General features: G+C 43.2%; 3 protein-coding genes across 14 annotated transcripts in view; 1 reads left to right on the top strand and 2 right to left on the bottom strand.

Moving 5' to 3' along the window:
* Positions 1-1,764: 1,764 nt before the first annotated feature.
* On the bottom strand, positions 1,765-10,005 carry SULT6B1 (sulfotransferase family 6B member 1). Its single transcript, XM_032805194.2, has 7 exons — positions 9,804-10,005; positions 5,968-6,080; positions 5,620-5,709; positions 4,301-4,427; positions 3,540-3,634; positions 3,099-3,255; positions 1,765-2,210 (listed from the first exon to the last, which is right to left on the bottom strand). The coding sequence occupies exons 1-7, from the start codon at positions 10,003-10,005 to the stop codon at positions 2,080-2,082; spliced, it is 915 nt and encodes a 304-aa protein (XP_032661085.1). The 3' UTR covers positions 1,765-2,079.
* A 4,222-nt stretch (positions 10,006-14,227) lies between these two features.
* On the top strand, positions 14,228-20,674 carry CEBPZOS (CEBPZ opposite strand). 10 transcript variants are annotated; one of them, XR_012655589.1, is made up of 6 exons: positions 14,228-14,349; positions 15,934-16,038; positions 18,903-18,947; positions 19,210-19,294; positions 19,370-19,521; positions 20,577-20,674. XR_012655589.1 is itself a non-coding variant. In XM_032805173.2 (5 exons), exons 1-4 carry the CDS (start codon positions 14,235-14,237, stop codon positions 19,290-19,292), a joined length of 348 nt encoding a protein of 115 aa, XP_032661064.1. In that variant the 5' UTR covers positions 14,228-14,234; the 3' UTR covers positions 19,293-19,294; positions 19,370-20,231. The 10 variants fall into 10 exon arrangements, 9 of the variants coding, with proteins under 9 accessions (XP_032661064.1, XP_074920321.1, XP_074920317.1 ...); XM_032805173.2 differs by lacking the exon at positions 20,577-20,674 and having other exon boundaries at positions 19,370-20,231; XM_075064220.1 differs by lacking the exon at positions 20,577-20,674 and having other exon boundaries at positions 14,262-14,349; positions 15,927-16,038; positions 19,370-20,231.
* The window catches only part of CEBPZ (CCAAT enhancer binding protein zeta), a 27,449-nt gene continuing 21,584 nt past the window's right edge, over positions 19,202-25,066 (bottom strand). The window contains exons 13-17 of one of the 3 annotated variants that reach the window (XM_032805165.2): positions 23,059-23,142; positions 20,583-20,644; positions 20,396-20,477; positions 19,408-19,470; positions 19,202-19,294 (exon numbers count right to left, since the gene is read on the bottom strand). In XM_032805165.2, the coding sequence (XP_032661056.1) occupies positions 19,275-19,294; positions 19,408-19,470; positions 20,396-20,477; positions 20,583-20,644; positions 23,059-23,142 (311 nt within the window). In that variant the 3' untranslated portion in view covers positions 19,202-19,274. Of the gene's footprint in view, positions 19,471-20,395; positions 20,478-20,582; positions 20,645-23,058; positions 23,143-25,066 lie in introns of all 3 variants that reach the window. The other 2 variants (XM_032805163.2, XM_032805166.2) reach the window with 2 other exon arrangements.

Here is a 25,066-nt window from a genome sequence, read left to right as displayed (position 1 = left end):
TTACACTATTTCATTCCTTATAAATCCCTAATCACTTATGTCACTTTTCCATGAATTTTCCCCAGTTTGGTTAAGTTTTTCTGGTATCTAGGTGTCCTAAAATACAGGAGTATTCCTGGTGGAATCTCCCCACTGTCACACACCAAAGGCATGTCACATCCTTGGTCCGTGATATAAAACCTTTGGATTTGCATCCCAAAATTGAATTGGCTTTTTTGTTGCCGATGTCATACTACAAACTCTTGTCTCACTAGCGGTCCACAATCACCCTTCAGTCTTTTTTCCATCACTGCTTTCCAAGTACCTTGCTCCCACTAAATGCCTTTGTTCCAATTTATACCTATTATATTAATTTCCACTCACCACTCTAGTTCCCTTTTCATTATTTCTCTGCCTTCAATAGTCTTTGCATAACACTCCCAATTTAGCAGAAAGAGTGAACTGAATTTTTGGGCAGTGCCACTTACGTCTCTCTTAACTTGCTTACATCAAAATTTCAACCTACACATGGATAGATAAAACTTCTTCATTCAAGCTTCAATTCTGCAAACCATGTAAGTGTAAGCAGAGTCAGGATGAGCTGTACCCTGATATCTGGTGGTGAATTATGGGAAGTGTGGAAAGAATGTCGGGAATGTGAAGTCTCAAATATTTGCATAGGCACACCCAGCAAGGAGCCTGGGTATGGTTATTTTGACATTTCTGGGATCCCCAATTTCTTCATTATTGGGGCAGGATAAATAAAGTGTTGCCACCTGATTATGTGAATGAGGAACTATGAGACTGCTTTATAACAGAAATGTCTCAATATAAATTAAATGACTCTTGCTAGGCAAGGGACATGGGTTCCAAAACCCAGTGAATTGAGAGAGGTTGGGGGGCAGTGGTGGTATGGGCCCCTTTTGAGGGCCTGGAACACCAATTGTACATTTTTCTCTTTCCACTGTTAAAGAGTAGAGCTAATTTTGATTCCATTAGGAGTCTGTTTAGAGACTGCTAAGCTGAATTCATGTTGGACCAATGGTGCACCAGCACCAGGACTACCCTATTAAGAGCTGAACTGAGATCACTGAGTGCTGTGTTAACCTGTGGGGGAGTCTGAAGACCTATTGTTAAGCAGCTGGCAGAGCAGTTGGAGCAGCCCATGGAACAGTGAGCAGAGTGAAGTGGTTTGTAGGGGTGGCTGGAGGAGCAGCACAGCTGGTGTGGTGGAGCTGGTCGTGGTGAAGGCTGCAGCAGAACTTCATGGTGAGGCAGAGCAGTTGGCCCTGGCGCACATAAGGTGCCCCTTAACACCCTGTGTGGACTCCCCCCACGCCACTTCCACCCAGGCTGAGGTGGTAAAACTCTACAGATAAACTCTTGAATTCTGGGGTGGCACTGACCAGAGACTTTTGCGTTGTTGGACTTTGGGGTGATTGGACTTAAGACCCTAAGGGGAAAAGGACATTGCCAAATATACTTGGAGGTGGGTTTTTGTTTATGGTTTGTGTTATAACCCTGTTTGTGGTGTTTCTCCAATGGGATGCCACATTGATTTCTTCCTTTATTAAAAAAGATTTTGTTACACTCAAACTCCATGCTTGCAAGAAGGGAAGTATTGCCTCCTAGAGGTGCCCAGGGGGGTGTGGTATGTAAGTGTCCCAGGTCACTGGGTGGGGGCTTGAGCCGGTTATGCATTGTGTTACTGAAACAGAACCCCTGGATACTGAACCCGGCCCTTGTTGCTGCCAGCTCAGAGGGGCAGAAGGGTTACATAAGCACAATTTAATTTAAAGCAAATAATCTTATCTCTGGTCAGCAAAACACTTAAGCTCTTGCTTAATTTATGAGTAATCCCACTGACTACACTGGGATTTAAGCAGGTGCTTAAAATTAAGCATGTGCTTAAGTGATTTACCGAACTGAAGCCTGCATGCTGCTGATATGACAGAACTAAACTTAGCAGAACTGTAATCTTACACTAACAAGCTACAAATTACAACTGAGATATTCATCCTGATTTAAAGTATTCCTTTTAGAGTATATATAAAAAAATTAAAAAGCTCATATCGAAGTGAGACTTTTCTGTAACCATTCTCAGGCCTTGCAGTGCACATCATACTTCAGATTTGCTTCCAGCTTGGTTCCCCCTAAACACTCTTTAAATTTAGCATCCATTTCCTGGCTTTGAGCTTCAGTAAAAAGGTTCTTCCAATCTCCAACAGCACCTGGAATAAACAAAAGTAAGAAAAGGATACTGTTGACTACGATGAACATAGGGACTGATTTAAAAGAAGAATCTCAGATTCCTTTATTATGATATTTGGGGACAATGCATGTTTATGTGCCAGAAATAAACATCTGTTCAGAAGAGGAAAAGTGCATACAGGGCCTGAACCATGATTACAAGGTGCAGGCATAGTCATTTACACCACTACAAGGTGAGTATAAAGAGTGGGTATAATGCTTTTGTTCCGTTTTGGTTGTTTTTGCACAGGTGTAAAAGACTATAAAAGGTGTAGTGCAAAGGCCCAAAGAGTTCATAAGTATGACTCACAACTGCAAGAACAGATTGTCCCCACTTGCAAAATTTGGATCCAGCTTTTGAATACTCCTAAATCTAAGGATGTATGGATCTGGGACTTTAGTCTGGCCCATTCCAAAGATAGTTGTCAACCTATAGATTGCTTAAATCCAAGATTTTGATTCAGGACCATAATTAATCCCAGTAGTTGCCTAAGAAACTCAAGAAGAAAATTCTATAGAGATTTAATGGCCTAAATCAAGTTTTAGAACCCGTTCCAGCTCCCACAGAAGTCAGTGGGAATCTCTGCGTTACTGTAATGGGAGCTGCGGAAGGCTGAACAGAGTACCAGCTATGCTATGCTTTAAGGAAACAGGGTAATCAAAGTGGTCTATTTATTGATTTACTGATTCCACCCATGTGGAAAAATCAAGTGACTTTCTAAAAGTACCATCTGTGTTTCTCAAACCATTTCTAACCTAGATAACTAGAAAGGAAGAAAGGTTGATTGCCACCTGTTCCAGATTTCTGTCAAAATTAAATGAAATATAACCATTGACAATCCTTGGAATTTTTTTAGACACAAATTTACCTTTACGGAAGAGAATCGGACCAACTGAGCCATAGATCTCCTGGGATTTTTCTCTCATTGCTTGGAAGCTTCCCCTGTCCACAATAAACTGAATTTGCTCTGCCGTTGGAGAGAATCCGTAGAATTCAGCTATTTGCTTCACTCCAGAAGCCAGGTTCTGAAAGCAATGTAGTGAAAGGGGTAACATAATGTGCTTGCTCTGAAAAATGGAGTTCCCTGTTTGACAGGTGTGTGATCTTGATGCATTAATATTACTTTCACACACAGTGCATTTTACATCACCTTGATACAAATCTGTAGCATTTTGCATCCATGCGCAACTTATTGCTATAAGATGTTTTGGGCTCCATTATATCTCATTGAAGTCACTAGGAGCTTTGCCATTGATTTGAGTAGAAGCAGGATCAGATAAGTCTTGCCTGCAAGTAGCAACAGCTTTACCTCTTTCAGGTCTTCATATGTTATGATCATAACATTTTCATCCTCGATGTGTTTGTTCCAGGTGACTGCGTGGTCAAAATAGGAACCCCAGCTGACTGAAAAGGAGATAGAAAACAAGCTTCAGGCTGTATGTTCAATAATTATGCTTTTATTTCTCTCTAACTAAGAATCACTTTCTGCTGCCTTCAGGTTATACCAATGCAGAAAACCATAACAGAACATCTGTTCAGTTGTGCAGTGTTGTACAATGGAGAAGGCGAGATTTCTCTCTGATTCCTGTAGGCAAGAGGTTTATGTCCTGAAGCATGAACTCCTCTATCTATACCATTGTTTTAGCTTCCATAAGTACATATGCTGTTATTTGGGATCATTCTGAGAAGCCAAGTCCAGATCTCTAGCTAGATCTAGGAAATGCTTAGAACTGGGATTTTGGTTTGGTCCCAGATGCAGAAACTGAACTGTTTTCACCAGCACTTTTGATTCTGATCACATCTTGCTTGAAGCTGGCCCTCGTTGGCAGAGGTTTTTGCCCAAGACATTAAACTACTTTGCAGGTTCATGACTCCAGGGATAACATCATGCTTAGAAGCAGCACTGTCTTAGAACTTTCCTCACATTCTGGAGTTCAATTGCATCTTATCATGAACAATAACGATCAAGTAATTTTAGCATTACACAGCTGTTTTCATATTGCCCCCATTTAATTTATTTAAAACATTGCTGCTTAATCTTTCAGATACATTTGAAAATAGTAATTGTACCTTTTCCACTCATGAACTCGGAGAAGAACTCATCCCAGGAGTTATAACTGGGGACCTCTGTGGCGTTGTTATAGAAATGGAAAAACGATGCAGCTGTATCTTTAGGATTTCGAAACAACACTAGTATCTGGAGTGAGAGGAAGAGGTTAGCAAGTTTTAGATCTTTTATTTCCCGGGATAACTACAGCGAAGTACAACCAAACATTCTGTAACCAGTAATGTGCCGTAGCTATTAAACATTTATATGTAAGACATGAAAAGCAAGCTCAAAATGATGGCCACAGTAAAGTCTCTGGCCACTTTTAAAGCTTGATCTTGTGGTCAAACAATCATAAAAATGAAAGAATGAAAAAGCCTATATTTCTATCATGAATATCTTTCCCTGTCCATGGGGCATTGCTCCCTACTGTTACCTTAAACCTGGTGAATTTCCACTGCAGGTTACAGCCCGTTATTGTGCAAAGCACTGTTGCTTTCTCCCTCTGGAAACTGTAGCTGTGCTATCCCCTTTTATTCCCATTTTCTATATTATGGCAACAATTATGTCAACTTTTTTGGATAGTTCCTGTAAGCATTTTTGATCACATTGGATGTGTACAGATTAGAAAAACTTATCAAAAGATCAACAGCAAAACAGTTACAATCATCGTCTCCCTTTGATCACCTCCCCCCTTCTACTTCTTGGTTCTCTGTCCTCTCCTTAATTGAAAACGTCCATTACTGCCCAGAGATACAATGTTGTTGGTTTGTAATAAGTTAAGGCTTCAACTGTTCGTCCTTTTGCATTGGGAATTCAAAGGTGTTGCTAAACCAGCATACCCATTTCTACACTATCCCCTCCCATCCTTCTAGCACGGGGTCCCCAATGCGGTGCCCACATGGGCATCTAAATGTGCCTCCACCCTGGCCGGCGGTCGATCATCCATCAAAATGCTGCCAAAATTCGGCGGCATTTCTGCAGATACTCGACCGCCGCCACGGTTCTTCGTCTGGCGCCCGCCAGATGAAAAAGGTTGGGGACCACTGTTCCAGCACAAAGGACAGACGGTAGCTGTAAAGCACTGCACTCCAGTGATTCATGGCTACTGGAATAGCCCCTAGAGCGCTGTTCCTGCTGATGTCAGTTAGAACAACCCTAATGCTGCTCTATGTTACACCAGGTATTAACCTGGCTCCAGGACAGGAGTGTAAAAGTGGTTTAGAGTTACCTTCACTTCACTACCACCACCTTGGATCCTGACCCTAGTGAGGGAACTGGGCTCTAAGATGCTGTGCAAATATTATACAAGCGGATATTGACAGACAGACAGGAAGCTCACCTTGGCTTTATTCTTGAAGATAGACTTGGGGAGATTATCATAATGGAGGTGTGTTGCCAAAATCCTTGGAGATGGAAACTGTTTCATCCTCTTTAAATATGAATAAAACAATAAGGGAGAACAGTTTTGTTATGTGGGTGCAACCACAATGTGAAATGTTGGGACATATGGAATAGCACATTCTCATGCTAATCAAAGTGGAGTGGTTATCCAGGGTTTTTCTTCAGGAGAAAAAGTAATCTAGCATGCATGGGTTTATTTCAATAACTTGTATGTGTAGGCATGAGAGAGAGAGAGGAAGGGAGAAATATCAGATTTTACTTGTTTCAGTAGTTATTTCATACTAACCTGATATTTTTCTGGATCTCCACATTCAATAAATGGCAGTTCTGTGTTTATATGTTTAGTCTGGGAAGTTGTAAATATCAAATCATTTAAGAGCTGGATAAGCCAATTTGCACCTGGGCAAACAGAAAAATACAATGGATCAGAAGCTTATCAAAGATCTCAGAACCTTCTCATTACACCGCTTAACACAGTATAATATCAATTTGTCAATGTGAAAATTATTCTACTGAAATTCTCAAGGGACTAAATACAATAAAATCTTAAAAACAAAACAAAATCCTAAACTGCTACTTGACAGCCTGCACTTTGGGCTCTATTCTGCTCAGATCCCGAAAGGGTCAAACTTACTGAGACTTAGTGATGTGTGGAATAGGAACAGAATTCAGCAATTGATGTATTTGTATATTTTTAAAAAATATTTCTAAAATAGAGTAAAAACAAGGGGAACATAGCTCCTTTCCTGCAATAACTTGCAGGAAGTTCACCGAGAGCCTCAGATCATTCTGTCAGGGAGAAGGTGTCTATCACCCCCTATTAAGAAATAAACAAGGGATACGACGCTCATGGATTGTCCAAATCCTTCTCTACACTGGGCCTGGAGCCCTCTGTCCCATCACCTCTCTGGCTACCTGATAGGGTTGCTCCAATGGAACTGTATTGTTAGGTCACTCCCCACCTGTTTCTGCTCCTTGGAGTTACCTCTTCAGAAGTTTCCATGAGTACTCTTCTCTAAAGGTAACCAGCATGATTTGCTGCTGGTTGCCATAGAGGGGTAGCAAGGATGGATGACAACAATGTGTGTCCTTGGTCCATAGCATCATCTCCCTGGTCCTTGTGGAGATCCCCATGGAAGGTTTTCCTCAGGGTCCATGGAGATGGTGCTGCAGAGTTGTCTGAGCCATAACTTTCTGTGCACTGAGAAATCCCCCTGTGCATGCCAGAAACAATAGAACATGCATGATGCAAATAGTTTTAACCTCATGCTTTCTGTGGAAAGCTGTGGCCTGAAAGGATGTTTTCCTTCTTCTCCCCAACTTCCTCACTCTTCAGTCTCTTGTCCTCTTGTGTTTTCATATTAGCTTTACATTGTTAGCTCACTGGGGTTGAGCTCTTGTCTTTGTAGTCACCTGTAAAGCACCATGCATGCCTGTGCTGCTTTATAAATAAGAATCTCTGCCTCAGTGTGATTCTCTGTAAAAGAGGGTTAACTGTACTTCCCTACTTAACAGGTGTTGTGAGGCTAAATTCCTGAATAGGTGAAATTCAACCCTGTACAAGGCCTATGCACCACTTAAATCCTACTTAAGCACTGGGATCCAAATGAGGACCAGGCACTAGGTCTCAAGTGATCCACTGGCCTTGCACTCGCACTCTGTCCTGGGGTGAATTCACCCTATCTTTGTAAAGCGCCTTGAGATTCCCAGATAGTAGAAGTGCCAATTATTATTATTGTTTCTTCATAAAGCTGTATTCATCTCCTTATTTAAATGCCGACTAGAGTCAGCAACAGCACTCTCTACAATTCTATGCCCTCACTTACTCATTACATACCATCAATGCACAAATAAAAGTTACGTTCTTAAGGATGTTACTTGATAGGCCTGAAATACGAAGTTTCTAGTTTCCCTACGACCCCTCAAAGGTCTGGGTTAACAGCAGAGAGTACTGCCTTCTGACCCTACATTTTCCTTCATCCCACACGGCATAAAGATTTTCCACATCAGTTAACGTTTTCTCTTCTATTGTGGGTACCCAAGATGTGGGAAGCATTTCACACAGTGAGATTTTCTGTAGTTTAACTTTCATGATCCTGAATAAATAACAAGAAATATGACAACAGTAAGACTTTGGAAGATGAAGAGAAGTTTGGATTCAAATGTGAGAATTTCTGTCAGGCCTAATCCTCTAAGGTGCTGACCATACAAAATTTCCAGTAAAGTCAATGGGAGTTGTGGGTGCTCAGCACTTGGAATGGGACAGTCAGCTCCTTCCAAAATTGGGCTCAATATCAGACATATTTGAGAAACTGGCTAGGGAAAATCAGACACCTGTTTTTATAGTGTTACCAAATAGCTAAACTCTATTTGTTTGTGTGGTAAAGATACCTGTAAACAAATGTTTAGCCCTACAGAGCTAACCTGTGGATCTTTAGGCTCAGTCCTGCAAGGGACTAAGCACCCGTTCTGCTTATTATACCAATGGGAATCAATGGAGCTCAGCACCTCAAAGATAGAGTTTTAAATTGCACCACCTAATTTCCTGTGTTCCTTTTAGTTATTCACACACAGTCCCATCCTCTCCATTTTCTCCTTTATAAAACTGGAGAAATTAAATGCAAAAGTTCCATTTAATGCTAGTTAAAGTTGTGAGATTAAGCACTCAAATGTCAGGAAATTGGGGAAAAAAAAAAAAGGTTTTGCTGGCAATGGGTTACTCCACCACATTAGACATATGTAATATTTTCTGTTCCTTTCTCCTGTGTTCAGTGTAACCCTTAACAAATGCCTTTTCATTGATGTAAGCCTGTTGCAGAGTTTCAGAATTCGCCAGCCGCCCCACAGTTAGATGGAGCTACAGATTCATTCCCCTGAACTTATTAGCAATGTCTTGACCCTTGTTAAAATTTCCCCTCATTGATTTATCACAAGATGCATAAGTATTAGCAATAGTGGGGAATTTTAAAAAAAATCCCCCCAGCGCAGACAAAGGTATAGAGTCAGGTGTGGCTCATTAAACTAACTAAATTTCTGAATATCTCCAAACTATAGTGGTGTTCGAAATCTAAACCAAACTATTTAAATAGCCCTTATCCTCATATTGGGCCACACAAAAAACCTATGATCCTCAAAATCCCTAAATTATGGGATATTCAAAATCAGATCCACATTTTCAGTTCACCTCTCATTTTGTATTTGTCCTATTTCCACTGCTTTGGCTTCCTGTCTCTCCATGGTTGAGATATTTACTTTAACCACTGCAAGCTGATTTCTTAAGTCCTTACTAAGGCAAAACTCCCATGGGTGATCAGCATATCTGACAATTAGGCCTGCAGTAAGGTCTGATTGGGCCCCAACTGGATTACATCATTTATTCATTCTACTGTAACAGGTTTCTCAACAAAAGATTAAATACAATTGCACAGGTTCTCCTCTGCAGACCACTTGGTAAGGTAGAGAGCCTCTCTTACATCCATATTATCTCCTAAAACCATAAACCCCCATTGCTTCAGTCTCAAAATGTTTCTCTCCACAGTCCACAAGAAAAAGGAACATGGACTATTGGTGTACTATATTCTGGTCTGGACTGTTTTCTAAGTCACTAGGAAAATCATATCAGATCTGGCAAAAACAACGTGAAATTTAGAAATATTAAAGAAAAGCTTAAACTTCTGCAAAAATAATCAATACGTCCTGTCATTTTTCCATCATAATTAGTAACAATTATTCTTTTTTTGTTACATGTAACTTTATTGCACAGTAGGCTACACCCATCTTTTCAAATGAAGGGTATCAAATGAGCGGAATTTGCTTTCATGTACAGCATCTTCTCTAGTATGCAGCCACTTGCAGTACGGAATAATTAAAGAAAGATATCCTGGCAGAAAGGCAAACTATACTGAAAAGAAACAATCCAATACAATGCACAATTAAAATGACACAGGATAAAACATTATAGTCTCTGTTTGTATCAGCAATGCCCAACTTAAAATCCCTAGAAAACTTATGCAGAACTAAAACCTGCAATAGATGTTATATTCCCCTCTTATTACACCATGTGGTTATTTATGACATTTTATATTTTACACTATAGCAAGTAATAATATTGACTGTATTCACCGCATTTGGGGTAAGACACCAACACCATATCATCTCTTCTGGCTTCTAAGTTTTCCAGGGCCTGGAATGTCTCTGCACTGCATACAGTGACAGGGTATGGGGTTCCCTGATAGAAGAACAGCAGATCCTTAAGGGAAAACCCTTTAGACTTCTCCAACACTTTCTCTATTTCATCAGCTAATTTTTTCTGTTGTTTTGCCATGTTTGTTGCCCTTGAGTGAAACTGCAGTGTTAGAACAAGTGCCTTTAAATGGACAGATCGGAAGGGTGGAGTAAAAAACCTGGCACTCCTCCCATTTTCTTTTCTTGAGAACAAAATATCTCATGTTGTTCTCCACATGCAAACCCCACCCAGTTGGATCAGGGCCAGATTAACCTTTTTGGGGGGGCTGGCACCAAACATATTTGTGAGCCCTCTTTGAGGCAATGGAGCATGGCGCTGGGAGGTCAGTCCTCAGACTGAGGGGCCAGCCGGGGCATGGCATGGCAGAGGCGCCCCAGCTCGATATGAGGGCACTATTTACAAATCAGCAGTTGCCAGACGCACAGTGGCCCTGTGCTGCCAGCATGCCCCTTCCCCTGGGGGGGTGGCCCATGCCATGCCACAGAGCCCCCTGCCCAACATCCCCCAACTCCCTATGTCCAGACCCCCCCCGGACCCACTATGCCCAGCACCCCCCAGATGTCCCCCAGAAATACACAATGCCCTGCACACCATCACCTCTGCCTAGCATTCCCCTGCCCACAGCCCCACCACAACTGTTCAGCACCCCCCAACCCTCCCTCCCTATTGCCCCAACACACACAGATCTTCCCTGCCCCCTCACAGCCCAGCACCCCCACAGACACCCCAGAGACCCACTCCCCCATGACCTGTCTCCCGGCTGCACTTACTAGCCCTGCTGGGAGGTGACTGTGTCTGCTGGGCTGAGCCAGCAGCGCAGCCAGGGCTGGTCCTGGGGCCACGAATCCCTCTGTCCCTTCAGGAGTGGTGTGATCAGCCAGGCTAAGGCCTGTCCCAGCCAGATCCCTCAAGAAGCACTTGCCTGGAGGAGCCCAGACAAGCCACCCACACTGTCCCCCCCGTCTAACCCCCGGCTAAGACTGACCAGACTTCTGCACCAGTCCTAGGCAGCTCAGCTCCTCAGAGAAAGGTGGGGCACCATAGGCCTGGAGCCAGAGGTGCACTGGGGTCCTGCCAGGGGGCAGAGAGGAGCAGGGGGGTGGGGCCAAGGGGCATAGAGGAGCCCTCGGCCAGGCGGGGGGCAGGCAGAGAGGAGCAAGTGGTAGGCAGGGGGAGGAGCAGGGTCTCGGGGCGCGGTGCAAGGGGAGTAGCCCAGAACCCCTTCTGAGCATGGGCCCGGTTCCATGGAGCCACTGGTGCCATTGTAAACCTGGCACTGAATCGGGTATATTTCTTTCCTCCTTTTCCATCCTCCTGGGACTGGAGAAAGGGTCCAATTCAGTAAGACTCAGTCCTAAAAGTAAGGCTTACTCTTAGAAGTACCACCGAATACCAGTTGGAGTGGCAGGACTGGGCCCACTGAGACAAACAGATATAGGAGACAAATCAGTAAGAATGAGAGGAAAATATTAAATTTAACCTTATATAACATTAACAGGAAGCAAGCCTTTCACACCCATATAAAGTTGTTTTTATTTTGGCAGCAAGTTATTTCTGTAATTAAAGAAAGCTTTTCAGTCCTGTATCACTGATTTAGAAGAAACAGATGTAAAGTCTATGGGTAACAAATAATAGGAGACAGTACAATAAAAAGCATAAGGCATAAAGAATAACAATCAAATTAATTCCAGGAAAGCAATACTAACATCATTGCTTTAAAATAGTGTTTAAAATATCATCATAGCTTAAAATCCCAACGCCTGCACTAGAAGGTATTGTATTTTAATGTCCCCCTTTTATGCTAAAGAGACAATAAAATGCTGAAAGCTTACATTTAGCAGGGCTTTTTTCCCCCCAATGTGCCCCTAATAAGATTTAGATCCCTTTGTAATGTACTGGATTTATGTACATAATCAAGTTTTGCTTTAGCAGTTGACTCAGACAGAGAATATGGGACTTGCTAGTAGTAGCTAAGGGACTTTTCCATTAGTTCAAACAGCAGAGATCTGTATCTAAACAATATAAGCATATTCTTAATTTTATGCCTCAATCAGTCTAGTGGAACTACTCACATGCTTAAAGTTAGGCATTTGCTTGAGAACCTTGATGAAGGGCGAGGTTTCTAGCAGCAGTGTGTGATTTGTAAAGTAATTGTCTATCTTCAGCACCTGAAGCTGCAATCACAGTTGGACTGAGCTATTGACACATTTTGTGGAAAACAGGGGCCCTGTGAGCCCTATACTCAAAGACGAGAGGCAAGAAAGGTCAGGTGGGTATCACAAATGGCAGGCTCAGCAGAGATACAGCCAAGCCCACCAGAGAACAACAACCAAGGGCAACTTTCTCCTTACCCTTCTGATGAGAGAAGAGACCATGGCTATTGCCTTGTACCTTGCTGGCAGATTGGGAGCAAGGAAAGGACTCTAACAGTATGTGTAGGTATGGAAGGGATGCAGCAGGGAATGACAGACATAATTGAGCAAGAGGGAAATAATCATCACTTGTTATGTTAAAAAAATGTTAAAATACAGTTTATTTTGGTTGCTTCTCTGCTCTGTAAGTTCAATACTAGTCTGGTCTATGAGCCCTCAGCTATGGCCAGATCATTATTACAATCACACCAGCAAAGTCTGAAAAGATTGAAATATACAGCCACTGAGTAATATTAGCATATGGAAGACACTAATCCATATTTAATTACAAACTCTCCTAGTGGCTCCCAAGAGAGAGCCCTGTGAGCCAATGAACAATTCCCCAATGCTCTCTCTGGGCCTTCTTACAAAGAAAGGAATGGAGCTACTCAAGAGCAACTCCATCTACTCCTGCTCAAGTTCTCAAGCAGGTCAGCAGCATATCATAATATTGAAGGCTATGTTGAGGAAGGGTTAGAAGTTGAACTCAAGCAGAAGATTGTAGGCCATTGAGCTACTTTTTACTGAGAAGGGAGTATATGCAGGGCCAGTGCTACCATTAAGGCAAACTAGGTGGTTGCCTAGGGTGCCAAGATTTGGGGGTGCCAAAAAGCAGTGCCCCCAATTTTTTTTTTTTTTACAGCGGTTCCTCCCCGAGCACACGGTTGCTGCTCCACTTCTCCTGCCTCCCAGACTTGCAGCACCAATCAGCTGTTTGGTGCTGCAAGCCTGGGAGGAGAATTAGAGCAGGGCTGCGTGCTTGGGGAGGACACAGAGCAGACGTGAGCTGGGGTGGGGAGGTGCTGCACAGCTCCCAGGGTGGAGGGAACCTCAGGGCAGGGAGGGAGCTGCTGCAGGGGAGGGGGTGCCTCAGGGTGGGGGGGGCAAGGAGCTGCCGCAGGGCTGGGAGGGGCACAAGGTGGAAGTTTTGCACCCTAGGCGAAACTTCCTTGCTCCAGCCCTGAGTATATGTGATCTTTGTGACTGCATTGAGCTAGTGCACTCATTTGGGTGTTACTGCTGGACATACCATTTGTGAAATATTAAGATCTCCTGTACAGTAGGTTCCAAGCCTCTGGGCCACCATTTCTGTTATTCTACTGGTGGAAACAGCTGCCTGTAAGAAAGGAAGTTCATAGTTGCTATCACCAGGCCAGGCAGAGCATAAGCTTTGCCTTTTCCTGGCCCAGACAAACCCACAAATGCTACCCCCACTCCCTTATAGTTTCAAGACCTAACTATGGACCTCTACAGGTTATTTGAGGCATCGGGCACCATTGTTTAGGCAAAAGCAACTGCAAGTCAAAGCAGCAGTAGCTGTGTGTTGTCAGTCCTGTGCTTCCTTTGTTGGGAATGCCCAAACACAGTTCCCATTTCCTGCTATATTTCAAAAACAGAAAGTGCAGTTTGTGGGCAACCACCTCCAAAAGAAAAGAATCCTTCACTGCTTGGAAAACACAAAAAAAGCTCTAAAAAAAAAAACAATCAGTGGATCTGATCTCGAGAGGTAGAGGCTTAAGGCCAGGATCCCAATGCAGAGCCTGGGGAAGGGTGTTTGGTCCATGTTGGGCCGAGCTGGTACGCAGGGCTTATGTCCTGGAGCAAGGGCGGGGTGTTTGGCACGTGTGGAGGCTGCAGTCCCGCGACAGGAGGCTGGGGCGGGGCCGGGGGCGCGTTGGAGGGCAGGGTCTGGGCGCCAGCTCCCGGGATGTATGATTCACGCTGAAGGGGCCTCAGAGCCTCGTTGCGGCCGCTTCCGATGTTTGGGGAGCGCGGGGCCGGGCGCTCAGGACTGCGGTACGCGGCGCTGTGCCGCGAGGGGGCTGCTTATAATCCCCTACGCTGCGGGGACTGATCATTGGCGCGGGGGGGGGGGGGGGGTATACGCATGCGCTCATGGGCAGCGTCCCCACAGCGTGCCTATGCTCCTGTGTCTGCACGCACGTCGATGGGCGCAGAACCAGACTACGCCTGCGCCGGGGAGCGAGTCCCGCCCCTCTAAAGCCGTCAGGTGAGTGGCGATGCCCGCCCGCCGCCAGGGAAGGGCGCGTGCTGGTCGCTACTGCGGAGGTGGCGGTGTCGTGGCGTTGGGGTCAGTGACGCTGGTTGCTGGGCCGCGCGCCCCTGGGAAGGGGCGGGTGTCTCCGGGCTGCAGCAGGTGAACGGCGGGGTGACAGTTCTGGGCCCTCGGGTTATGATGCGGAAGTAGAATCTGGTTTCTGCTTCCGGGTCACGCTGCTGCTGCAGTTGTAGCGAGTGAGCTGGGCGGGGCCACGAATACAAGGGGCGAAGCTTGGAAACCGTGGGTGGGGCGCGGGGGTTCAGCATTGCAGGTCTCCCCCGCGCCCAGGCCCGTCACGTGCCCTCGCCGGAATATGGTGGGCAGGATGGTCACGTGTTTCACACGTGGCTCCTGCCCCTCACGCGGCGCTGGCGAGTGGCCGCGGGCGCATTCCAGGCCCGGGTTCCCAACTGCTCTCGGGTCGGTTAGCGAGCAGCTAGGAAAGCTAAAGGCCCCGTTCTCCGCTGAGCGGGTTCCCGCCTGATTCCCCTTCCTCTCTCCCAGGCCCTCCCGCGCCAGCTGCTTTCCCGGCCTCCTTCCATCTCTGCTGCTGGGCTCCCCCCGTGTGGCGGCCCTGGGCGCCAAGGAACGCGGTTCTTGTGGACATGCGGGCGCCGGCCCGTCACTCTTCGCACCCGCTGCGTCAGGCCTTTGCGCCTTTGGTTGCAGACGAATCCGGGCCTCGCCTGGTGCCTGCAGCGCGCTGGGCTTCGGGCCTGGCCTGAGCCCAAGGCCGCGAGTGGCCAGATTTGGCCGCAGTGCAGCATGTGTCGGGTGAAGGCTCGCACTGGCCCTGTGTGGGGCCCCTCTCAGCTGGCACGGATCCGTACAGCTTTCCAGCTCCCTGACCGCTTTGGGCCCGCTGCATTGATTTTAATGGGAGCTAGTTTGGCGCTTGGAGCTGGCCGAGAGGAAAAGACACCTGGCAATAGCCAACTCTTAAAGTAAAAGTTGTTTTCAGAGCTGTAAATTCCAGATGTTAAAGGTGACTGGCAAGCCACCTCTTCAGGTGCCATCAACTGCAGCAGTATAGTCAATAGACCCATAGTCAAGCTGAAGAGGGTGCAGATGGACCAGTGAGGACTTGCAACCATTTAACTACTGATGTCACATCATGTATGGAACCCTGCCTAGGAATATGGCTCAGATAAACATTGAGCATTATATTTAACCATCTAGAGCTTTACTTTTGTAAAATTTCCTTTTAAATATATAAAAAGGATCTAGGGAAAAAAAATAAAAACCTGTAGGCTTTTAGGTAACATGCTAAATGCCACTTGTCAGGCCTGATCCAGCACCGGCTGAAGTCAATAGGAACTCCCATGGACTTTGGATATTAGATTCATCTCTAGTCAAGTATATTTGAGGCATTCCACACTTGCAGTACTCTGATGGACCCCAGATGAAGATGTTTAATCATTTAAGAATAAGCAGAAATTCTTAAGGTATCATTATAATTTTAGTTTTAGGTAAAGAATGAAAATGTTAGCATCTCTGTAGTAAAATGCTTATCCACATCTTTTTAGAAGTTAGGCATGGAACCTGTTGCAAGGAAGATCTTCAAAGGAGTTTTACTTTTGGAAGCGGCTGGGATTGCTGGAGCATATTTACTATTTTACAGAATGGACACAAATCAAGGTAATAAAGTGATTTTAGAAATTACTCCTGATGGTGGGTACCAACATTACTTATAAGAAAAGTGGAAAAATTAGTAGAGAGTGAATAAGGTAGCAGAATGTTGATTCCCTAAATTAAAAAGTTGAAACCTCTCTTCACACCAGTCCATCCTTTTTTCTGCTCTTTTTTTCTGTAAACAGAGTAGCTGTGAAGAAATCAACTGTGCATGTAATATTGGGGTGAGAGGGACTGTATTTAAGAGGGCAGATAATTTACTGGGCTATGTCCCAAGAACTTAGCCTAATAGTAAATGATTGAGACTTATTAGGTTAGATGTATAGGGAGGTAGTGAGGTAACTTCTGTTTGAGCAGTCTGTATATTAACTGTGTAACAGATGAGATCTGATTAGTCATCTGTGGCAGAATTATTACCTCCCCAAAACACCTTACCCTAAGGACAGGGACAAGGTTTCAAGTAGGAAAAAAAAATCATCTAAGCATTTGTTGCTGAAGTATTGTATTGGTGAAAAAGAAATTGTTCATCTATTAGATTACTCCTGAGGGAATTTAGTGCCAAAAGAATAAAAATTATGCGCACACTATTTTAAAGTTATGCAAATTGTGTCAATAAATGGGGAGGCTCCTGCATGGCAGTGGGGAGTACAGGCCACTAGTTGCATGATTAAAAAGGTAGGAGATCACCCTGCAGTGCTTCCTCCCCGACACAGACTTGGTGGTAAAGACCTTGCACAGCGCAAGGGCTAGGCCTGCCTCTCTGTACCAGGCATACCAGATGTGGGCAGGCAGGCTCAACCCAGCAGGATCCAAATGTGGAGAGATCCAGGTGTGGGTTGAGAGGATTTGGTGTGAGCAGCTCAGTTGGGGTCTGGGCGCATGGGCAAGGGGACTGGGCAGGGGAGTACAGGTGAAAGTGGTTGGGGTTCAGCAGGGGGTAGGTCTGTGCTGGGGGAGTGAAGCTTGGTGGACTGGAGATCTGGGTGCAGGGGGTTCAAGTGCAGGGATAAGGCTTGGTGGGAGGTTCTGGGTCCAGGGGGCTCCAGCTGCAAGGGGTGAGGCTCAGCATGGGGGTTTGGTGGGGCGGGGTCCAGATGCACCAGGGATGGGTAGATGTGGGCAGCTCCACTCACAGTTGAGGAGCAATGAGGGCAGGAAGCAGCCAGGGGAGGTTTCTGGAGTAGGTCTGACCCAGCCCTGGCCGCTCCATGCAGGGGAAGAGGAAGTTCCATCCTTCTCAGCACAGGGTAGGAGCCACAGGCCAGGATATTCCCACCTCTGTCCCCTGTGGTGATTTAGCTCTCCCTTGGCTGCTCCAGGCAGCAGAAACTATGCACCTGCGTTGCTGAAGAGGGGCATGTAACCACTCTTGCAGCTTCCTTGGCAAAAAGTTGTATTTCTACAGGGAAGCAAAAAATTCTGTGGGGAACAAGAATTCTGTGTGGGTGCAGAATTCCCCCAACAGTAATCTATAGCACGTAAAATATGAGACACACACTAAATTAGGGCCTGGAGAAACCTCACTCTGCCCAGGACAAAGCCTTGCTCACATCAACTGAGCCCTCAGACTTAGAGGGTTTAACAGATTCACTGTCCTATAAGGCTCTCCCAGGAGAATTTTATACTGCCACCCTTTACTCTAGTACAGGAGTCGGCAACTGTTGAAGTAGTGTGCCAAGTCTTCATTTATTTACTGTAATTTAAGGTTTTGCATGCCAGTAATACATTTTACATTTACTGGGGCTGGCAGACAGAACCCCAGACTGGCAGTGGAGGCAGCAGACAGAATCCCTGACTGGCCGGGCTGTTGGTCTGGGGTTCCATCTGCCAGCTGGGGTCCCAGCCGCCGACCCTGCTCAGCCTGCTGCTGGCCCAGAGTTCCGTCCAGCAGTGGGCTGAGTGGGGCTGGTGGCCAGGACACTGGCTCGCAGCAGAGTGCCACTAAAAATCAGCTCATGTGCTGCCTTTGGCACCCATGCCACTGGTTGCTGACCTCTGCTCTAGTATCTGAGTACTTTCCAAATAAAATCAACAGAAAATTTCTCATTCTATCTGGAGATATGTGACTTATGGCACAGCTTCTTAACCTTTTTCTAGGAGGAGCCCTCTCCCCCCAACATGCTATAAAAACTCCACAGCCCACAACTGGTTTTCGGCATACAAAAGCTAGGGCTGACATTACCAGAGGGGCTCCCGTGAAGCTAAGTTGCTCAGGCTTCTGCTTCAGCCCCAGGTGACAGTTCATTGCCCTAGAGTTCAGCCTCACACGGTGTGGCTTCGGCTTTCTAACCTGGGCCCCAGCGAGTCTAACACTGGCCCAGCTTGGCAGACCCCCTCAACCTGTTCACGGCCCCTTCTGAGGCAGTGTTTCTTAACCAGTTTGTGGGCTGGTGCAAGTCCCCAAGATTTAGGAAGGTAGCAAGCTAGTATCAAGAAGGTTGAGAAACGCTGCTCTGGGGGATGCTCAGTACTTGAACTTGTAATAAACTTGGGACAAGCTCTTTGGCTCAACCCTCCCTTTAAAAAGCTTTAGATTCCACAACCTCCTTGATTTTAGGGGGGAGAATTTTTTGTACCTCTTTTGCAAAAGGAAAGACTTTTCACTTAACCTTAAAAGCCAGATGTTCAGGCTTTTCTTGCCCATTTCACTAGTGGGAATAGGCTCAAAGTATCTCAACTTGTAAATAAAAGTAGCTCAAATGTGGTGTTTGAAGGCTGAAAAATCTTGAAATTAAATTACACACTATTTAATGGTATCTAACTAAAGACTAAGAGAGCTGCTTTTAGAATACAAAAATGTCCATTCCATTGGTGCAATTCATTTATTTTTTTTGAGAATAGTTGTAATTTTTTTCTTATTCCCTTATCAGATTTTAGGCATACAATGAACAAGAGATTTCCATCCATTCTGGAAGGTAAGTTACTTCTTGCCAACTAAAAGAAAACACTTGATAAAGCTCGTATGTCTTTTTGACAGTAAATTATCTTCTAGTTTTGTATTGTTGCTAAATGTTTTTCAGAAGTGCAGAGGTTGTAAAATATACATTTAGCTAGAGACAATTCTAGTGATCTTTTTTCCTACTCAGAATCAGATGAATACAAAGCCAATAAAATTAGACCTAGACATTCAGATGCACATAAGAGGAACAGATGACACTGATGCCTTTTCTTTCACAGTTTATTACAAAAGCAATGAATGGGCTGGAGTTTATGGAATAAGGGAGAAGGACCAACTGAAATGGCTAAGCAGCAAAAATTAGAAGTAAGTAAAAACAGAAGCAATGTAAAACAAAATGTCTCATTTTCTTGACTTTTTGCCTTTGTGTTTATTTTTCAGGCCTTTGTGTTTGAACTGTTTTTTCTTCTTGATAATATTTTTCACATCTCTGTTGTGGAGCCAATTATCACGCTCTGCTTCCCACTTGAGCTGTTTGACACCTGCAAGGGAAGAGGAGGAACATGACAAATAAGAGGTGGAGGTTAACTGATGTATCCTTTGAACATAGTTTGGTATTTGAATAAATTAAGTTCTGATAAATTCATAGAACACCGATAAAATGTGAACCATTGGATTTTTCACCTCAGAAGAAATTTTTCCATTATGCAGAAACTATTATACCTGGAACCTTTTGGACCTGTTGCAAAGGCACAAATTTTAAAATTGCTTTCATGTATCCTGTGTTATAGTTTGCCTTAACACTATTGTTTAAGGAGAAATACTGAATGTCTAGGATGGGAGGTATATTTTTTTTTTAGACTAGAGAAATGATACAAAGAATATAAAACCTTAATTATACTCAACACAACAGTTTTATCTGTTTGATAAAATACCTACTTTTCAAAATGGGGTTACACAGATGAAGATTGGGGGAGCGGGGGGGAATTGTTTTTGCTCCATGTACACCAAAGCTGGGGTGGTGTGTTTGGCTAAACCTTAATTACATCAGCTTTTATACCAGAAAAATTCCCACTGGGGAGAAAGTTATATGCCTCTAGAAGTTTAAAACCAGTTAAGCTACATAATTTAGAATTAGATATTTAATGATTCAAGTCAAAAGCTGCATATCATTTCGCAAAATGCTTGCAAGTGCTGTGACTAAGAATACAATTAAATCTAGACTAGGGTGAGTCCTTAAAAACAAGTACTGTTGTATTATACATCATGTACTTACATAAAATAAAGTTATACAGGAGCAGTGGCTCAGTTATCTTTTTCGTGGATTAAGTTAAACTTTGTGTATTCAATTTTTAAAAATATCAACTAAGCAATGAAATTGTTTTAATATCATAAGGATTGTGCATAGGTACCTACTCAAAGAGGGTAAGGGCATAGTTTGTTTATAGAAGATGTAACTGCACTTACTTGCATTATCTTTGTTAGCCATTGCATTCATACCGATGTTATCAAACTTGGATGTAATATTTTCATCCAGAAGAGTGCCAAACTTTAAAGAAAGAGAAATATTAGTATTTTGTTTATGGAAAGATATAGCTAGACAACGCGTGAGATCAAACATTTTTTCTTAATTATATATACTAATCAGACCTACCTCTTCTGCAGCAGCAAGCATGCTGGTGTCTTTGAGTTTTCTTTTCTTTTGCTGCTTTGATCCTTCAAATAAAGTTTTATTGAAAATTGTAATCAACAGCTAAGATTCTACATGCTCCTAGGAACTGCTACCAGACAAAAAAAATTCATCCTTTAATAACACTGTCCAAAGTATCTGATTTCTATTAGCTCCTAGAAAAGCATCTATTACATTTAAGTAGCTAGACTCTAACTATAAGATAGAGAAATCCTCCATTATTTCACTGCAGGAAGAAATGTGAACAGAGTACTTTATAATGTAATACATTGTAATAGCAATCTAAGGATCCAATCAGGATCAAGGCCCCCTAGTGCAAGGTGTTGTAGAAAGACATAGTCCCTGTCCTGTACAGCTTACAGCTGAAGACAAGTGAAGGATGAAGAGTCAAGAGAGAGGGCTACAATCCAAAATTTTCATATATCTGTTAGTATTTATAATGAAACGAAAGTGTTAATTATCTGATATCTCCGTCTGTCCCTCAAGTAGTCATTAACTGGCTGACTTCGAATCAGTGCTGCAGCAGAAATGTGTCTCGAGAGTAATAACTCTTTTGGAACCATTCAGGGAGAAGATTTTCAATAGCACTGACTAGCACTCAGAAGGAACTGATCTTACAAAAGTAGTCTGCTAGTGGTTTATAACAAAAATACACTAGAAAATTTAAAATCTACATAGTTTAATATAAAAAAAGAGGGATTAGTTCTCTCAGAGGGAAGGGATGGCTGATAAGATCAGGGATTATGTGCTAGTATTTTTTTTTTTTCTCCCCAAAAGGATTGCCTCAGTAAAAGCATACAGAATCCAAGCCTAATGACTGGGGCCCTACTAAATTCACAGCTATTTAAAACATGTCACAAATTGTGAAAGCCAGTCTTCTGTGTGCTTTTACGCTGTAAGCCCTGGTAAAATCTGTGTAAACCAGTGTTTCTCAAACTGGGAGTCCAGACCCAAAAGGGAGTTGCAGGAGGTCACAAGGTTATTGGTCCTGGTACTACCACCCTTACTTCAGAGCAGGGCAGCTGGAGAAGGGCTGCTGCTGGCCAGGAGCCCAGCTCTGAAGACAGTGCCCTGCCAGCAGCAGAGCAGAAGTAAAGGTGGCAGTGCCATGCCATGCCACACTTCTGTGCTGCTGCTATCAAAGCTGGGTAGCTGGAGAGTGGCAACTGCTGACTGAGGGCCCACCAGTTTTTGTGGAAGTTAGGAACAGCCTTTAGTCCCGAGGTGTTCATTACCCTGAGGTTCTACTGTATGTTTTTAGCTCTCAAACTTTAAGGGGTGGGATATGTTGACTCTTTAATACACACATCCTTTAACCAAAATGTTAGTCTAATTAAAAATCCCTTCCCTTCAGATGCTCAACTTTCACTTAGTTCTTATGTCATTATTTCTCCAGCTTTCCAGTCACCAAAACCTGACTTTCTAATGTACACAACAAGCAGATTTAAAAAAAAAAAAAAAAAACCTTTAGGTAAACTTTATACATCAAAGTAGCAAAAAAGGGTTCAACCTTTTTTGTAGGTTGCTTTTAAGATCTAAAGCAGTAATACTCAGACTTCAGTGGTTCAAGACCATAATTAGTGATCAACACTACCCAAAAGAGCCACAGTAATGTGAATTCATTGTTTCATTTAAAATAGTAATTAACATATTTAAGTAGTATAACAAAATACTTAGTTTTATATATTTTCACAACAAAATGACTGACCAAGTATTATTTTATCAGCTACTATGGGTTAACATATAAAAGCATCTTGATTAATAATTGAATCAGTGTTTTAATATGTTCTGCACAGAGCCACAGGCGACACATTAAAGAGCCACTTGTGGCTCCCAAGCCTCAGTCTGAATATCACTGATATAAAGCAACAGTGCAAAGCTGTCGGATGTTGTAGGATTTTTTTTTTTTTTTTTCCTGAGTGGAAGTGGAAAAAAGACCCCACCTGTTGAATTCATCCACACGCTTTCCATGCTTAACACTCAATTTATATCAAATTTGCGTTATAGTTCGTATTGTAGTTTTGTTTTCATTACCAGCAGCAGGCCACAGCTCTAGAAGAATCTGAGGAAGCCATAGATTCCCTTTTTAAAGAAATCTAGACTACAATATAGGGAGATCAGTAGCACAAACTTGTGCTGCATGTAGTGTATCCAGATATATGCAGAGCAGATTGCACTGTATCTGCTAATTCAACTCAACCTTAACAGCCTCTTAAGAGGCATCACTAATACTCAATTGTACCAGACCGACTGGATTTGTGATATGTACAGGGGTGAGAAATTCATTTTCACTAAAATGGAATTTGAACTCTTGTTTCCAGAGGCACAAGATCAGTGCACTAACACCATACAACACAAAGCCCTCCACCAGTCCACATACTTCCCACAGCATACATTTGTATTAACCTTTCTTAAACTTTAAATGCAAATATATTCTTACCTTCAAATGATCCAGAAAAATAAGTATCTTTTTTTCTCTTGCCTTTTTTACTGACAAATTTGACCTGATCTTTACTGTTTATATCTATTATCAAGGAAAACCAAATAGGTCACTTACAATTTGCATAATATACACTCTATTTAAAACATTAACTACGAAGACTAACATGTCCATTAAGGCACATTTGCCCCATTATTCTGTTGAGCTTGCTCTTAGAAAACATTAAAACGATGATAGACATACTCAAAATTTTAATTTAAACCCACAGATCCTGGGAAATGCTAAGTTAAGTTTTTCATGCCAGCTTTAAATGCCTCTTTTGCCTACCACCACAGCATGGAAGACATATTAAATAAAGCACTCATCTCAGCACAAAAGTTCAAAAGAAACATTGCATTATGTAAAATGTATATATTTGATGAACAGTGTGGTATGTTGTTAGGCTTCGAAAGATTAGGTTTATCTGTAATAGTCAAATATTTTTACTGTACACACAAATCAATGAAAAATATTTCTATTGATAACATCTACTGTCATTAAAGTTACTGTTTCATCCCTCCCATGATTTCCCACAACTATGAAAATTTAAAATAGAGAAAAATGGGAAAAAATGCTTTAAATTGAACCTAGATATTACCTGTTGAAATTACAAAGAAAAATAAAATGCCACCAAGCTAATACAATAATTCCTCGCTTAATGTTGTAGTTATGTTCCTCAAAAATGCTACTTTAAGCAAAATGATTTAAGTTAATCCAATTTCCCCATAAGAATTAATGTAAATGGGGGGGCGGGTTAGGTTCCAGGGAAATTTTTTTTTGACAGACAAAAGACTATATGTTATACACACACACACACATATAAACAGTATAAGTTTTAAACAAGTCATTCCTGTGTAGACAGTATTAAATTGAGGTGGTGAAGTCAGCGGGTGCAAAAGGGTGCGATATTTCCCAGGGAATGCCTTTCTGCTAAATGATGAACTAGCACTCGGCTGAGCCTTTAAGGGTTAACACATGTAGCCTCACACTGTAGAAGGCAGCACAGAGAGGGACACTGTGTGTGTGTGAGAGACAGAGACACACACACATGCGTTGCCCTTGTAAGTATGCTGACCGCATGCTAAGTACACTCCCTTTTTAAGTAGATCAGCAAGTTTAGACAGCAGCTGCTGCCAGCAAGCTCCCCGTCCTGAGCCCTGTCATGTCTTGCCCTCTTCCCCCCACCCCCCGCTCTGTGGATATGGGGTAAAGGACAGGGGGCAGGAGTTAGATGACACCCTGACATTAGCAGCGCTCTTCTCCCCACCCCAAACAAGCAGTAGGCTCCCAAGAGCAGCTGCAAGGCAGAGTGCAGGAGCAGTGCATGGTAGTGGTGGGAGGGACAGCTGAACTGACCAGCAGTTGCTAGTCTGCTGGGTGGTTGCTGCACAGGGAACTTGGGGGGCCTGCCGGTCCACCCTGGTTCCAAGCACCCACCAGCTAGCTCCATGGGCTGCTGTTTCTGCAAGCAGTGGACAAAGCAGGTGGCTGCCAAACAATGTTATAAGGGAGCATTGCACAACTTTAAACGAGCATGTTCTCTAGTAGATCTGCAACGAGACAACTTTACGTGAAGAATTACTGTATATTATGTAGTAGTACCCATATGAAAGACAGACATTAAAATCTATCTGAATAGGTTACTTTAGTCCCTGATCACGCTCCCTTAATCTCATACGTTTCTTGACATTATAAAGTGGTTTCCATATAAACAATCTCTCTGATAACGTAATAACCCGGGATCAGGTTAAGTCACAGCTTCAGATTCTTATTATAGAAAAATAAAATTATTAGGCATAGGAATTTTTGTTGTGGTGCTAAATACAATTACAGGAGTCACAAATAGTTACTTATTAACCACTAATTTAAAAACATTAATTGGTCTCTAATTAACCAGTGGAAAAATTTAATGAATGTTGATTCAAATCATGCATACCTAAAACTAGAATTTGCCAAACACTGATTGATT

This window comes from Chelonoidis abingdonii, chromosome 3 (genome assembly GCF_003597395.2).
Source record: "Chelonoidis abingdonii isolate Lonesome George chromosome 3, CheloAbing_2.0, whole genome shotgun sequence".
Classification (NCBI taxonomy): Eukaryota; Metazoa; Chordata; order Testudines; family Testudinidae; genus Chelonoidis; species Chelonoidis abingdonii.
Note: the sequence above shows the minus strand (reverse complement) of the source record. Positions and strands in the feature narration are given on the sequence as shown.

Excerpts from the sequence above, each read along its gene's own strand:
- CEBPZOS (XM_032805173.2), top strand. The coding sequence starts at position 14,235 with ATGGGCAGCGTCCCCACAGCGTGCCTATGCTCCTGTGTCTGCACGCAC. Across the intron at positions 14,350-15,933 it reads CGCCCCTCTAAAGCCGTCAG|GCATGGAACCTGTTGCAAGG; the intron begins GTGAGTGGCGAT and ends TTTAGAAGTTAG. Across the intron at positions 16,039-18,902 it reads CAGAATGGACACAAATCAAG|ATTTTAGGCATACAATGAAC; the intron begins GTAATAAAGTGA and ends TTCCCTTATCAG.
- SULT6B1 (XM_032805194.2), bottom strand. The coding sequence starts at position 10,005 with ATGGCAAAACAACAGAAAAAATTAGCTGATGAAATAGAGAAAGTGTTG. Across the intron at positions 5,710-5,967 it reads GAGATCCAGAAAAATATCAG|AGGATGAAACAGTTTCCATC; the intron begins GTTAGTATGAAA and ends TCATATTTAAAG. Across the intron at positions 3,256-3,539 it reads CATATGAAGACCTGAAAGAG|AACCTGGCTTCTGGAGTGAA; the intron begins GTAAAGCTGTTG and ends CATTGCTTTCAG.